Genomic DNA, 14240 nt, shown 5'->3' with positions numbered 1-14240 from the left:
AATATGTTACAACACAGTGAAGACCAAGACAAGTGTCCATATCCACAGTCTTAATAAAGTGCAAAACGTCATTTTGCGAGATGTTTTTTTTTTCACAATCCCCCTCTGTTATTGTCAAGATAAGCTAAAGTAAAGCTAATTTCCACTTTTATTTTTGTGGGTTAAACCAATTCGATTTTAATCAATTTCTCTTGAGGGGTTTTTAAGCTTGTTGTTGGGACAAGCAACCCCGCAACCCAATGGAGGGATTAAGTGGACGAAAATAGACGAATGCAACAAGCTGTTCCAATTAATAAAACAAAAAAAATAAACAACCATCTTTGAGAGCTAGTGGGGGGTTCCTGAATGCTTGATATTTTGCTGGGGGCCCCAAACTTTTTTTGAGCGATGCGATTGGCTCAAGTAATGTTTGTAGCTCCAGCCTGGAAGGTATTTCCTGATTGGTCAGCGGGAGCAGAGTGTGTCGCTGTGGAAGCCACATACAAGTGCGGTCATTCAGCGACCGTGAACAGAGGTTGGTTTTCATACTGTGTGCATGTGGAGGCTCAGACGGGCCGATATCGGGGTTAATATGTCCTCGATTTACTGTCTACTTTTGGTGATGGTTTGTCTACTGATGGGTGAGTTGATATTTTTGTAAGCTGTTTTCTTTAATGATTTAATAAGGAGTTTTTGTGTTTGTATTAAAAAGTATTTTTGGCTCTGCAGGCGGACATTCCCTAAAGTCTGACTGTGATTCAAGTTGTGTTGGTAAGACTTTCTACTCCTAATATAATGAAACTGGTCATGAAAAACATTTCTTTATATTTACCTCCTATAGACATCCCTGCATCGGACTTGTCGTCTCAAAGAGGGATGAAGTTTACTTACAGGTTCAGCACAACGATCACCACAACCCTGCAGGGCTCTAATGCGGGCAGAGCTGGACTGGCTCTGGACTGTGTGGTTGATATCATCGTGGTTTCCAAGTGTCATCTCGTCATGCAGGTCAAAGCAATTACATCTTCGGAAAATAATAATGTATTCTTACCATTAACCATCTTTCTAATAGATAAGGAATCCACAGATTAAGCGTCTCTCCCCACAGAAGGAACATTCCGTGCAACACTTGAAAAAATTAAGGTGGGGAACTGTTTTTTTGTATACTATTCATTTAATTTAAGAAAAATATTATACATTTGTACTTTTAAACTTTTAAAAACATACATGGACTTGATTGAACTTTACTTACTATATCTATCAATCTTTACTTTTAAGTCATAATGTTTGAATCTTTTACAAATATTACATATTTGATAAGAAATTATATATTTATTAGGTATATATTTGTATTAAATATGTATTATCTCTTTAATAAATTCCCCATGATATTTTGTAAATTATTTTAATATTGCAATTTAATTCTTTCAAAAGTTTTATTTAGATACAAATTAAATTCCCCAATAATATAATTTAAAAAAATCTGTCTCTATAATTATTATTAATGACACACATTAATTTTTTTATTTAATGTTATCTCTATATCTATTTTTCATTTATTGTTTCAAATAATATATTCTGTTTAACAAATCCAACTGTTGCATTTTAAGGGTAAATATTTTTAGTTATTTAGCACAAAGAAATAAAAAAATATATGACATAAACAATCAACATAACATACCATTAAAAATACGATTATTTTATAATTTTTACACATTTGTGAAACACAGCGACAATTTAATCTTATGAACATGATACTTTATTCAGATGCTGGGGTCGCCTGTGTTTTCAGACGGCAGGGGGTTCATCTGATGTTTTTGTTTCACAGAGAGTCGCTGGAGAAAACGCGCCTCAAATTCTCCCTCCAGGGGGGGAAGGTCACAGCCCTCTGTCTTCAAGAGGGGGAGCAGGTGTGGACCCTCAACATTAAAAGGGCCTTTCTGAGCATGCTGCAGACCTCCCGTACCAGCTCCAAGCAAGAAGCTGAGCAGGAGGTGAGATGGTTCATCTTTTGAGTTGTCATCACTGATGTCACTTGTTTAAGTTCTTTTGTTGACGTTTCTAGGTAAAAACTTTGATAAATGAGCAACCAAAGAACCTTAAAAAGTAATACTTTAACACAGGGGTGTCAAAATTAATTAAAAAAAATCTTTTAGCCAAACTATATTTATATTTACACAACAGGGCTTACTAATATGATTTTTTTAAAAATTCTTTTCATTATTTGAGGCTCTATTTATATTAAATATCTTATTATTTATTGTCCTTTACCAAACAAATTCCACTTTTTATCATATTGTTCACGTCCATAATCTTTGTTCCTCATCTTATCTTAAACACTGGAATAAATAATAAGTCACCATATGAACATAAACATCGATCCACGTAAATTTAGAGCCTTCAATCCGGAGGGCCACATAAAATGAAGTTTGCTTTGCTTTAATATGAATTATTTTGTAATGCAGATAGAAAACAATAAATAATTATTGTGATTGAAAATTAAAAATGTGTTTTCCATATTTTCTTTGGATCTTTTAGCTTATCCTCGATATAAAAAAAAACATATGGTCATAATGTTTTTTCTGTAAATTCTCTATTGACAAAATACTGTATTATAATATAATATATATTTATACTTGAAATTATTTCCCTATTCTATTAATATAATATTTATAATGATATGATATCATAATGAATATTTTTTTCTTGATATTAATTTTTTTTTCGTATTGAGGGAAAAGTCAAAGATTAAAAAGAAAAACAGATTATATTTTTATTAATAGATGATAAAATGAGGGAAAATAGACATCAACTTGTGAATCACAACTAAAAAAAATACAGTTAAACAATATGTTTGCTAAAAAAGAGAAGTTGTTTTATGTGTTAAACTCTGAGTACTTTAATATAAGAGTAGAAATAAATAGCAAAGAAATACAATAATGTAAAATAAAATTATAATAAGGTAAGGATGAAGTAATAAAAAAGGTAAATTTTTGATCAGTAGGGAAGTGTTTTCTAAGTTGCAGCCTGACAAAAAAAACAGCCAAAAAGCTTGATCGGTCATGTAGCGTTTTCACTGAGTAATTATCTGACTTTTGCTTAATTCCTCTTCCTCAGACAGATGTCTATGGGACATGTGCCAGCAGGTACGAGAGGCGAGGAACTCTACTGTTGAAAACCAGGGATATAAAACAATGTCAACAGTCCAGACTGGAACACTTCTGGCCACATTCAGTCGCTTTTACCGACGACACAGTGAGCTCATCTTTTTTCTTTTTTTTTTCACTCTTGAAAGAAAAAAAAAAGGAAATTAAATTTGTAAGTGTGTGCTTTCAGCATCAGTCTGTGCAGTCAGAGTTACACTGCAGCCAGAAGGTTGGTTCGACAGCAGTGGAGGAGGTCAACTGTACCGAATCCGTCTCCTTGGTGATATGGTCCAGGAGTGGACTAGTCAAGACCCAAACCGTGTCAACCGTCAAGTTGCTAAGAGTCCAACCCGGCTCGCCGTCGACAGCAGGTTTCAAAAGATGAAATAAATGCATCTATATTATGAAAAGTTTGTTAACCATCGCTCTGGATCTCGCAGAGCTCGGCGGTTTCGTCGTGTCAAGTGACCTCCAGTTCGAGAACGAAGCCGCTCAGAGGAAACAGATCACGCATCGACACGCTAGTGAAACCGCCCGCGTGTTGTGCGTGGCTGGAGCAGAACAACAGCAGGTATTTCTCACCAGTCAACACCATTTTGTGATTTTAACTGGAGTTTAATTTGGCAGCCATTTTCTTTAACCCCCAAAACAATCATCTCTAATGACAGCTCATATGTGCAGCTTACCTGTATTTAACTGCGAGTGGAATCCCCCGCACTTTTAAGTAGGTCGCCTGCTGCCAAACCACTGTTGAGGTGTTTGCATTTATAAGTAATAGCTTGACTACTCCTGAGGCTCGAGTGTACACGAGCCAACGGTTTAAAAGACCCGCCGACAAAGAACTTAGTCTTAAACTCACCTGGCAGCCGCCGTCAAAATATGTTGACATGGGAGCGAACGTAGACGCTTTCTCTGATTTGATTACTTGAGTGTGTGGATTAGAAAATATATGAGAAGAGAAAGTTTATTCATTGCTTTTCCTGAGTTGACTGGTGGTCTGGGTTATGTCCCCTACTAGGTGTCTCAACAGTTCCTTCAGTTGGTCTTCCAGCTCCGAGACTTGACGCTCCCACAGCTCAGGCTACTGTGGCAAGAAGCCGCTTTTAAGTGCCGCAGTGACTGGTAAGTGTTTGGTCTGGAGTTCGTGAGCTATATTTAACACACACATGCAGGATTATATATATTGCCAGTCTTGCAAATATATTTATTTGGCATAACATCAAATATTTATCACCTGTTTGAATTTGTAGAATCACTTAAAATATTTTTTACATTTTTTTATATTTAACTTCCTCAAAAAAAAGGATTAGATCCAATATTTGTCTCCCTAATAAACAAGACTATTATTGTATGTATGTACGTACTATTATTATAATTAACACGCACAACAGTATTATTGTTTCTTGTATATATTTTCTATGTTTATTTACAAAAAATAAAAATGAAATTATATGATACAGGCAATTTATTTTGCTTGATTTCTTGAAATCAGATTAATAAATGTATCTCAATATTTTTGGTTTAAATACATATTATTAATCAAAAAAATAATCAAACAATATTGTCACTATAAGACTGATAATAATTTAAAAAAGAAAATAACAATTCATATGACAAAAACTGTATGAGAAAATGTATATAAAAAAATGTGTATAATAAAATATTTCAAACCTGATATAACCTTAGTTGATGTGATCTTTTTTAAATAAATAATTTTGTCCTTTACCCATATTGCCGTTTGCATGTTAGCTTTAGCTTATTGCTAGCTTGGCTACTTTAGCTAGCTATCTGGCTAGCTTTAGTACATTATTACATGTTAGATTTGTTTTCTTTTTTCTCTCACCACAATTTTAAATGAATGTACTGTTATTTGTGTACTTGTTAAACGCTCAAGACTTGTCATGCTTGAATGTAACAGACTTTGATAGCCTTAAGGCTAACAGAAGTGCTAAATGCTACACAGGCAGCCATTGTTGGAGGCTCTCCCTGCATGTGGATCTGAAAACTGCGTCGTCTTACTGATGGAGCTCCTGAAAAAAAAGGAAGTAGATGAAAGTGAGGCGAGCAGTTTGCTGGATTCCATATCACTTATTCCTCATCCTTCAGCCAAGATTATACACCTCATCAATGTAGGTTTGTTTATTAATTCTTGTGTATTTTCTTGTTAATCTCTGATGTTTTCGTCAGTCTCTGGTAGCCGTCCCCGAGTTCTTCCTCAAGGCACTCTTGACCGGGTCTTCTCTGGTCCATCAACTCTGCAAGGAGTCCACAACCCCCTGCATTGACCTCCCTCAAGTCCAAACCCTTGTCAAAACCATACAAGACGTCCTAAAGAACAGCTACGGCGGACGACAACAACGACTCAAAGAGGTAAAATGTGATGAAAATATTAGATTTGTTTACATTTTAAAATACAAATCAAAATACTTACTTTTTTTTTACAGCTTTTATATGCTTTGAAATCAGTGGGCAACATTGGTGTACCTGCTGAACCCTTGATACCGCTTCTAAACCACTGTGTGCTGGACACCTTTGCACCGACGGAGATTAGACTCGCTGGTCTCAAAGCCTTCAGACGCTTCAGCTGCACGAGCGATGTAAGTCAGGATTACATTTGGACTTCAAAAGCTGACAGAGAAACGTTAATCATTGCATGATGACCGAACGTGAGAGTGAGGAGGCTAGCAGGAGTCTGACAGCTTCTCTTTTTATTCCAGAGGTCTGTGCTGTTGCAGCTGTATGGTTCCTCCCGGGAGGATCCGGAGGTCAGAATCGCTGCATACCAGCAGCTCATGCGCTGCCCGAGTCTGCACGTGTACAAAGTGGTCAAGACCACGCTGAGAGAAGAGACGTCGAGCCAAGGTTCAGTTTTAGAAGCGAGTTTAGTCTTTTAACTTCCCTGCTGCCTCTATTTTTAAATCTTAAAGCTGATTAAAATGTTATTTTTTTCAATGTTAAATGGGCTAAATGACTTTATTGCCTTCCTAATATATACGTTTTTTAAATTTAATAGGACAAAACAAATGCATTATTTAAATCCGAGACAATATTAATAAACATTTTCCAATTTGCATTTCATATAAATGGAAATAACAAAATCAGGCACCTTCAATTTAATAAAAAAAACACTTTATGGGTTATAAATATGGGATTTTATTTAGAAAATCTTTATTTCTAATATTATTCATTTATTATTTTTTATTTTAATTAATTATGATTTAAAACAAGACCTCAACAGAAGTGGAATTAAAATGCAACTGAAGTGTTGATTTGATTGTCTCTTAAATTGTATTCACTATGTGTCTGATTGTGTAAACTCTCTTTAATTCATATATTAACATTAGAACATTTGTTTAAGCATTTGGGTTTGTCACCGCGCGTCATCAATCCCTGAAGTCTTCACCTTCAAGGGAATCATTGTATAAACAAAGCGGGGCGTGATTACAGTTGACTGGAGGAGGAGTGAAGCCATTATTACGTCCTTATGGACTCCACTCTTGTAACCACTCGTTTGCCGAGATTTCAGACAGTGGAGAACTTTATAAAGTAATCATTTCAAAACATGGTCATGATGAGGAACTTACTGCATCTTGGAGAGAAAGACTAATATTTGAAACACGTCAGTGAGTCAAGAGAGTTGTGTTTATACATTAGTTGTCCTTTAATTAATTTATTTTAATTAAAACAAAAGTGTGTGTAAGAAGGGGACACATTTAGTTTAAGTTTCCAGAATCAGGTTCACAGCCTCTATCAAGATTCAATTTTGTTTTATATTGACTATTTGTCTTGACGTTTTTGTTTTTTTTGCTTTACCAGTCGGATCATTTGTGTGGAGTCACCTGACGAACATCTTGAGGAGCGAAGACCCCATGAAGAAGGCCTTAATAGAGTCCCTGCCTGATGACATCATCAGCAAAGATTTTGAATCTGAATTTCTCAAATACTCGTCCTATTCAGACCACACTTTCCTTTCAGGTTTAGTTTTGTATATAAAGTTCAGATCACCAAAATCCTGTGGGCTTCAAAATGTATTATTCATGTTGTATTTTTCTTTTTTAAATTCCAGGTTCTGGCATGGCAAATATCGAATCATCGCTCATATTCTCCCCGAAATCATTCATTCCACGCTCTGCGACTGCCAACCTCACTGTGTTTTTCAACGGTCGAGCCAGCAACCTTTTAGAAGTAAGTTAGTTTTCTTTTACTTCGTGAGTAAATGAAGCACTGCCTGTAAATCTTCTCAAACGAACAGGTGGAAGTTCGAGTCGAGAATGCAGAACCTCTCCTGAAGAGCCTATTTGGACACAACGGTCAGGATGGAGAGACCTCTCAAGATAAAAAACGAGAGCCTTCCAGAGCAGTGAGAACTGTAAAGACCGAAGGGAACGGGGAAGATAAGAATGCGTGTTTGTCAAGCAGCAGCAGTTATCTGAACCAGGCCAGAGCCATGGTGAGAACTAGCATGATGGATTTGAGGTTAAAGCGAGACATAAATCAATGACGATGAGGCAGAAGAGAGGTTTTTATTTTGTCTCCTGCAGCTCTCAGGTCGAGATCAACTGAAAGACAATGGATTGAGGTGTTCCATTGCTGTTAGAGTCTTTGGGAATGAGATCAGTGTTCTCACCTGTGAAGACATCTACAAGCAAATGAACCAGCTGTCGCTCAGCACAGCAGGACTCGCTGTCAAACTACTGAAGGTGAGCTTCCTCTGTTTCTGGATCCATTGGTGTTTCACTTCCTGTTTAAACTGCAGGGTCAGGAGATTCAGTTAAACCACAGGGCCGTGCTGATGACAGACCAGCTGGTTCTGCCGTCTCTGTCTGGCTTGCCCGTCAAGCTGAGCATCAACATGACGTCGCTGCTCTCCCTGCATTTGAAGGGGAACGCCAACTACAGAGACACGTCACATTTCTCAGTGATGGGCTACGTCAAACCCAGGTCCTCATTTTTATAAATCAAGCTTTTATCAGCAGCTGATGTGTTGTTGTTTTTTATCGATAGTGTGCATGCGGGCCTGTCGGCCAGGATGGGAGTCGACGGCGCTCTGGGTCGCTCTGCTGTCGAGTGGATGTCTGATCTGAAAAGCTCCACAAGTTTGGATGGAAGTGTGGAGCTGCAGGAGGGTCAGGACGTGCGAGTCACACTGAACACGCCTGAGGATGTCATGGATATTATCGCTTTCAAGTAGGTTGTTCGACTTTTTTTGTGGCTAGTTTGATCCCTAATCACGGATCATGTTCTTATCAACATTCCTCCCTTCTGCCCCAGTTTTCTTATTATTTGTTATTCACAATTACCTACTCATAATAAATAAAAACAATGAAATAAAAGAACCACAAAAATCTAGCAGGAAGTCGAAACATTAGTATAATTACTGTCAATCTATTAAGATTATTCTACTTTACAAGATAAGAAAAGTGTGCTTCACACTCTGGTTTACAGATATGGCCTGGAAGTACATTCATAAATACTAAATTCTTATAAAAGATATAGTAATAGAGATTTAGAACATCATAACTCTGAGTGAAAGCATGAGACACACATTTAACAAAAAATTATGTTTTATTGTATTTCATGTTTTTTTGTGTATTATGTGATTATTGTATTAAGCTATTTAATTGTTTTCTTCGTGAAGCACCATGGGTACCTAGAAAGGCGCATTTAAATGTAATGTTTTATTATTATTATTAAATACAAGAGTTTTAGGACAATTATTTGTTCATTTTCAGTTACCGCTAAATATCATAATTCAATGTACTTAGTTTATTTGTATTGCAACGCATTTTAATGTATTTTAAAGGTTATATCTGCTTATATATTTATTTAATATAAATATGATAAATGGAATAGAATAATATAACATTTAATACTTTTCTTGTAGTTTGACGAACACATAATTTAAACTTACTTTGACTTTAGATACTTTAAAAAATGTTCAATTGTGTACCCAGAATGGTACTAAAAATACTCCAATCCTCAATAATAATGTTGACTTATTACAGCTCTCAAGTGTTTCAGCTCAGTGGAGACCACAGAGAAGAGATAAGGGGGCCAAAGACTCGCGTTCAGAAGACCAGTTGCACCCCTAAGGCCTGTATGTTATTTTAATATGTAAAGTTTTGATTATACTATATACAAATGCTTTAACAATTATGTAAACCGCAATGTATTTGTGTAATAAATATACATTTTTACGTTTAAGTATTAAATAAAGTTTTAACTGATGTCAAAACATAATGATTTTATTCTTCCAGTGTCAAAAGTGATTGGTTGGCAACTTTGCTCCAACACGTCCTACCCACTGGCGGCTACTGGGATCTCTGTTCCTCCATCTGGACCGGTCCACCTCTCACTCAGACTGCTGAAGCTGGACCGAGGCCTCCACTACTACCTGCTGGAGGCTGCGTATTCATTATTACTGCAGGTTTTCGAAATCATTTATTGATTTTAATGCTCATGTTAAAAGATATTTGGGTTGTAACAAAAACATTTCCAGAGAGGCAGCTGGCTTCCCAAAGAGGCCTCAGTCCACTTCTTCCTGGCCACTCCTCAGTCCTCCATACCCAGAGACATGTCATTCGACTTGGCCTTCAGCTCACAGAGGCTGCTGCTGAGGGTCACCCATCCTCTGAAGACTATCGTCATTCAAGGTCAGTCAGAAACACTAAGAAAAATAAGAAAACTACTGATGATCTCTTATTTCTTCTCAGGCCAACTTGAACACGAGAAGAGTGTAAAACGAGCAAAAGTGGAATTAATTATTGATACTTTTCATTATTATATCATGGTAATAACAATTTTACCCTAAATTTAAATTAGAAAACGTTTGAAATAGTTTTTTTTTGTCCACTCTAGGGTCTGATCGAGAGTCAAACTCTTGCGTCAGAGAAGAAAACACGCTACCTTTTGGAAGCCAAAACGGGCAATGATGGAAGTCCCATGATCCTCTCTGCCAATGTGACGCGGGGCCTTGGCGGCAAAACCAGCTTTTCTGCCACTGTGAAGAATGTTTTTAGGGAAACCGCCACAGTCTCAGGTACAGAATACGTACTTAAATACTTTGGGTCTACTGTGACGTGTCCACATGATTTCCTAAAGACCAAACATGTTTTCGATATATTCATTTACCATCTTCCATTGAGAAGAAAATACAACCCAACCAATAGCAACTATATATTTTATTTAACCGTCTTAATGAAAAAAACATGTTCATTCTATTATTTTCTTGATGAATGTCAATAGCAAACGTGAAACTTGTGTAAACAGGTTGCAATTTCCAGCCTGTATTAATCATTTTGCTTATTTTTTAATTATTTTAATTTGTCTTTCTTTTGTTCATGCATAGAAAGCAGTTCAGGAATTGCAGTTAAATCAATAAAATAAATTGACATTTAGTTTATTAAAAGTGTTAATCAACATGGTATACATATATACCTGTTAAATACAGATTGTCCAAATGAGCAGCTGTTTGCAAAAATGTAGATAACAAAACATGTTTAACTAGATGTCGGTCGTCAACAGTGTCTCTGGAGCGCCGGCGAGATAGCAGCAGTAAACAATACTCCGTGGAGGCGGAGCTTCTTCTCCCTGGTGTTCTTGGCAGCAGGATGTTGGGACTGATGGAGCACAAAGGTTCACTGTGGAGCTCAGCTCTTCGACTCAAGTATGGTGTTGGAGGTAAAAGCCTCACCGGTATCAACTCACTCTCGGCTGTGACTGTTCTAAGATATAATTACTATACATATTAAAAGAAAGAATCATTATTATTAAAAAAAAATGTATCCCTGTTTAGGTGATGCTCGCCACCTCCGTGACGAGTGTTACACGGCACAACGGGTGAGAAGCGAAAGACACTTCAACTCCACGAATAACCTGAGAGCTGATCACGAGTTCTACTGCTCCAACACGGCTCTGATCAACCACCGGGTACACTGTTCCGTTGATTTATTGATCTCAAAGAGACCTCTCACAGTCCCGATATCCTCTTTGGGTCCATCTTACTTTTTGTTCTTGTGCAGGTGTGTCAAACTCAATCACACAAGGTCCAAAATCATTAGACAATTTAGGTTTTGGGCAAAACATTTAAGGAACGACAAATCTATCTCATTCTCTGTGTTTGCCCTCCTTCATCAAACACCCCCATCTACTCTTTTTGGAAACGTCTGTATAATTGTTGACTCTCTTTATCTCTCTAAGATAAAGAGTTCAACACTGATGTCGTTATGGGTCATCATCATAGAACATCAATCTTTCTGAATTTTGAGCCAACTATTCGGGACTTTAGTTTGACACGCATGTTCTAGTTGTTTTTCAATAGTAAGATTTCAGTGCAGACTTAACTGTTGTTGTTTTTCAGGTCCACCTCAGGCACGAGGAAAGCCCCAGTCACGTTAAATCTTCTCTGGACATGAGCTACGGTAAACACTGGGATGAGATCAACAACAAGAAAACTCTCCTTCTCAGCCAGTCTTTCAAAAACCAATCCACGCACAATCACACCAGTTACACACTAGAGGTAAACTTTAACAAACTTTTAACCCAGATATCAGCTTTAACATTTCACTTTTGACGTTCAGTTCAACCTTCAAGTACCGGAGAAGAACTTGAACTACCGTACTCAGCTGCTCCACTCTCACCTGAGACAATTTGGGTCTGAAAGCAGCACTCACCTCAAAGTCAACTACAACAACCTGATTCCACTGGTGGCTGGTTTACACTGGAAAAGCCCCTCTAGTGAGGACTTGCAGAATAATTGGGAAGGTATTTGTTGTCACCATTTCTCAACCCAAACATTTTTAATCTTTAAAAATGTATGTATTTGTTCTCAGGAACATTCAGCATGGACACACCGTGGTTGTACATCTACACAACTCACATGTTCAACCAGGACCAGCAGCATTCTCTGCAGCTGTCGTCAGAACTGACGCTCAGCAAGTGGATCACTGTCCGTAATCTTGTCCTAGAGGGAGTGTACCATGACAGGGGTAGAGAGAAGGAGGCCCAACTGAAGCTTTACACCCCGGCCGCCATCTACGTCCAGGTTAGCAATGACCTTTAAGCATTTAGTATTAATTGGTTTATTCATCCTAGATTTGGGGTATACCACTTTTTCAAGTTAATTTGATAACATTTTCTCAATTAAACCGTAATTTTTACCCCATATTGATCCTTGCTTTAACTTAATAAATAATAATAAATATTACTAGTTGTTTTATTGTCCATTGTGAAATAATATTACATATAATGACAACGTTTACATAAGAATTAGGAAGAAAAGAAAAATCACTTTATCGCAAATTCATTTCTCTACTTTGAGTGAAGCATCCAAAGCAGGGCAACTTGTTTGTTTATCATTTTCTAGTAACAGATCAGTAGCAAAGTTTGCTCAATTTATTTTGTAATTTGTAATGGTAAACGAAATAACTATTTTCTTTAATTTATTGAAATTTATGTTCCATTTCGAACAGAGGGTCTTGAACTTACGGCCCTTCATTTATTGTTACAGTTATCCTTTTTATGAGCAATGAATGCAAGTTTTGTTCAATGTCAGCTGTTAATAAATAAAGCTAAACATATCAAATGTTATCATTTATATACCTTTCATCATACAGTATATTATATTAAATAAATAAAACATACAATTATACAAAAGGGGCCCAGCCCCGAGTGCTGCACATCTAGTGGCCCACAGTTCACTTTAGTTTGAAACCCTGAATTATTATATTTAATATTTAAGTACTCTATTTAATACAATTGCTCTTGTTTACATGGGTTTAGTCTGGGTACTGTGGTTTCCTCAACATACATATGTTGAGTGATGCTAAAAAGTGTTTTTTTCCATTATTATTATTATTATTATTATTAATAATTAAACTACTAACAAGGCCACTCCAAGTTACCCCAATGTTCTCTCCCACCAGGCAGAAGGTTGGGGGCTTGTCGGGAAGCAGCATGTTAAAACGTACTGCTCCCTGGTCACGCTGTGGACGCCACCTCTGAGAGGAGAACTCTCTCTGGAGACTTTAAAACTCAGCCACACCCTACACTTGCTTCTGAGTTCTGGGAAGCAAAACGCCAGCTTGGCTGCTGCCCTGACCACAGTCAACAAGGTGGGTGAAAGCCGAATGATTTCTTTAAAATAGCCGACTTCGCCTTTTTTTAGCAGCTGTAATTGTTTCCTGATGATTAAGGAGATATCTTCACTAAACCCACTGTCATTAGGGGTTGATAAGCCACCTGATAAGTTGAAACACATACTTACTGCTTCAAGCGAATGGAAATAAAACTGATATTTTTCATCATCCTGATATTATAAAATCCCTTAAACTGCTTAAGCTGAAACACTTTGAAACAAACCCTGCTGAGCACAGTATTTGATTTTGGTTGAGGGGCTGAATCACTATCACCAATTTTGACTTTTGTCATCTTCAATACCTTAAAAAAATGTGTATGTTTACGACTATCCTTTATCCTCACTTCAACAAATGTCATTGCGGAAAAACACCTGCAGCACTAAGGCAACACAAGTAATTACAAATTGTGCTATAAAATAAAAAAAACATAACATAATGTAACTTAATAATTTAAACTTTCTTAGTTTAAATGTAATTAACTGATATTCATCTTTATATTTAGTGTTATAATTGTAAGTAAGTAAGTAAGTAATATTTATTTATAAAGCGCTTTTCCAGACCAGGGTCATAAAGCGCTTAAACAATCAAAACAATATTCAAAAAAGTATATACTTTAAAGATCAAGATAATACTGAGAACAAAACAGGAGTTCCAGAAAATCAAGGAAAAGCCTGAACAAATAGAAACGTCTTAAGATGTTTCTTAAAGGAGTCAGTAGACTCCATCAAGCGCAAAGAGAGGAAGATCGTTCCAAAGCTTAGGAGCAACAGTCTGAAAAGATTTCTCTCCTCTGGTCCTGAGTCGTGTGCGACTTTTGTCATTGTTTTTGTCCAAGAATTTGAAAAAGAGGCAAGTCAAACTGAGGATAAACCTGTCTGGGCCTAAAAGTCAAAAAGAGTTTGAGATAAACGGAACATTGGAGGAGCTGAGAAAGGACAAGAAAATGTACCAAAAAACTGCAGTCGTCCATTTCAGGTTT

General features: G+C 36.8%; 1 protein-coding gene across 1 annotated transcript in view; it reads left to right on the top strand.

The window, feature by feature from the left end:
• Positions 1–820: 820 nt before the first annotated feature.
• The window catches only part of apoltp (apolipoprotein lipid transfer particle homolog), a 38242-nt gene continuing 24822 nt past the window's right edge, over positions 821–14240 (top strand). Inside the window, exons 1-29 of the mRNA XM_087811366.1 lie at positions 821–987; positions 1052–1122; positions 1808–1973; positions 3097–3234; positions 3322–3496; positions 3566–3696; positions 4144–4247; positions 5089–5254; positions 5313–5495; positions 5570–5722; positions 5843–5987; positions 6942–7100; positions 7192–7310; positions 7378–7575; positions 7667–7825; positions 7882–8066; positions 8130–8312; positions 9131–9222; positions 9383–9552; positions 9625–9778; positions 9839–9915; positions 9984–10164; positions 10650–10805; positions 10921–11054; positions 11485–11643; positions 11705–11888; positions 11957–12168; positions 13049–13237; positions 14097–14236. Coding sequence (XP_087667492.1) covers positions 856–987; positions 1052–1122; positions 1808–1973; positions 3097–3234; positions 3322–3496; positions 3566–3696; positions 4144–4247; positions 5089–5254; positions 5313–5495; positions 5570–5722; positions 5843–5987; positions 6942–7100; positions 7192–7310; positions 7378–7575; positions 7667–7825; positions 7882–8066; positions 8130–8312; positions 9131–9222; positions 9383–9552; positions 9625–9778; positions 9839–9915; positions 9984–10164; positions 10650–10805; positions 10921–11054; positions 11485–11643; positions 11705–11888; positions 11957–12168; positions 13049–13237; positions 14097–14236 — 4415 coding nt within the window. The 5' untranslated portion in view covers positions 821–855. The remainder of the gene's footprint in view (positions 988–1051; positions 1123–1807; positions 1974–3096; positions 3235–3321; positions 3497–3565; positions 3697–4143; positions 4248–5088; positions 5255–5312; positions 5496–5569; positions 5723–5842; positions 5988–6941; positions 7101–7191; positions 7311–7377; positions 7576–7666; positions 7826–7881; positions 8067–8129; positions 8313–9130; positions 9223–9382; positions 9553–9624; positions 9779–9838; positions 9916–9983; positions 10165–10649; positions 10806–10920; positions 11055–11484; positions 11644–11704; positions 11889–11956; positions 12169–13048; positions 13238–14096; positions 14237–14240) is intronic.

This window comes from Callionymus lyra, chromosome 16 (assembly GCF_982586985.1).
Source record: "Callionymus lyra chromosome 16, fCalLyr1.hap1.1, whole genome shotgun sequence".
Classification (NCBI taxonomy): Eukaryota; Metazoa; Chordata; class Actinopteri; order Syngnathiformes; family Callionymidae; genus Callionymus; species Callionymus lyra.
This window is presented reverse-complemented; position numbering and strand designations above follow the sequence as displayed.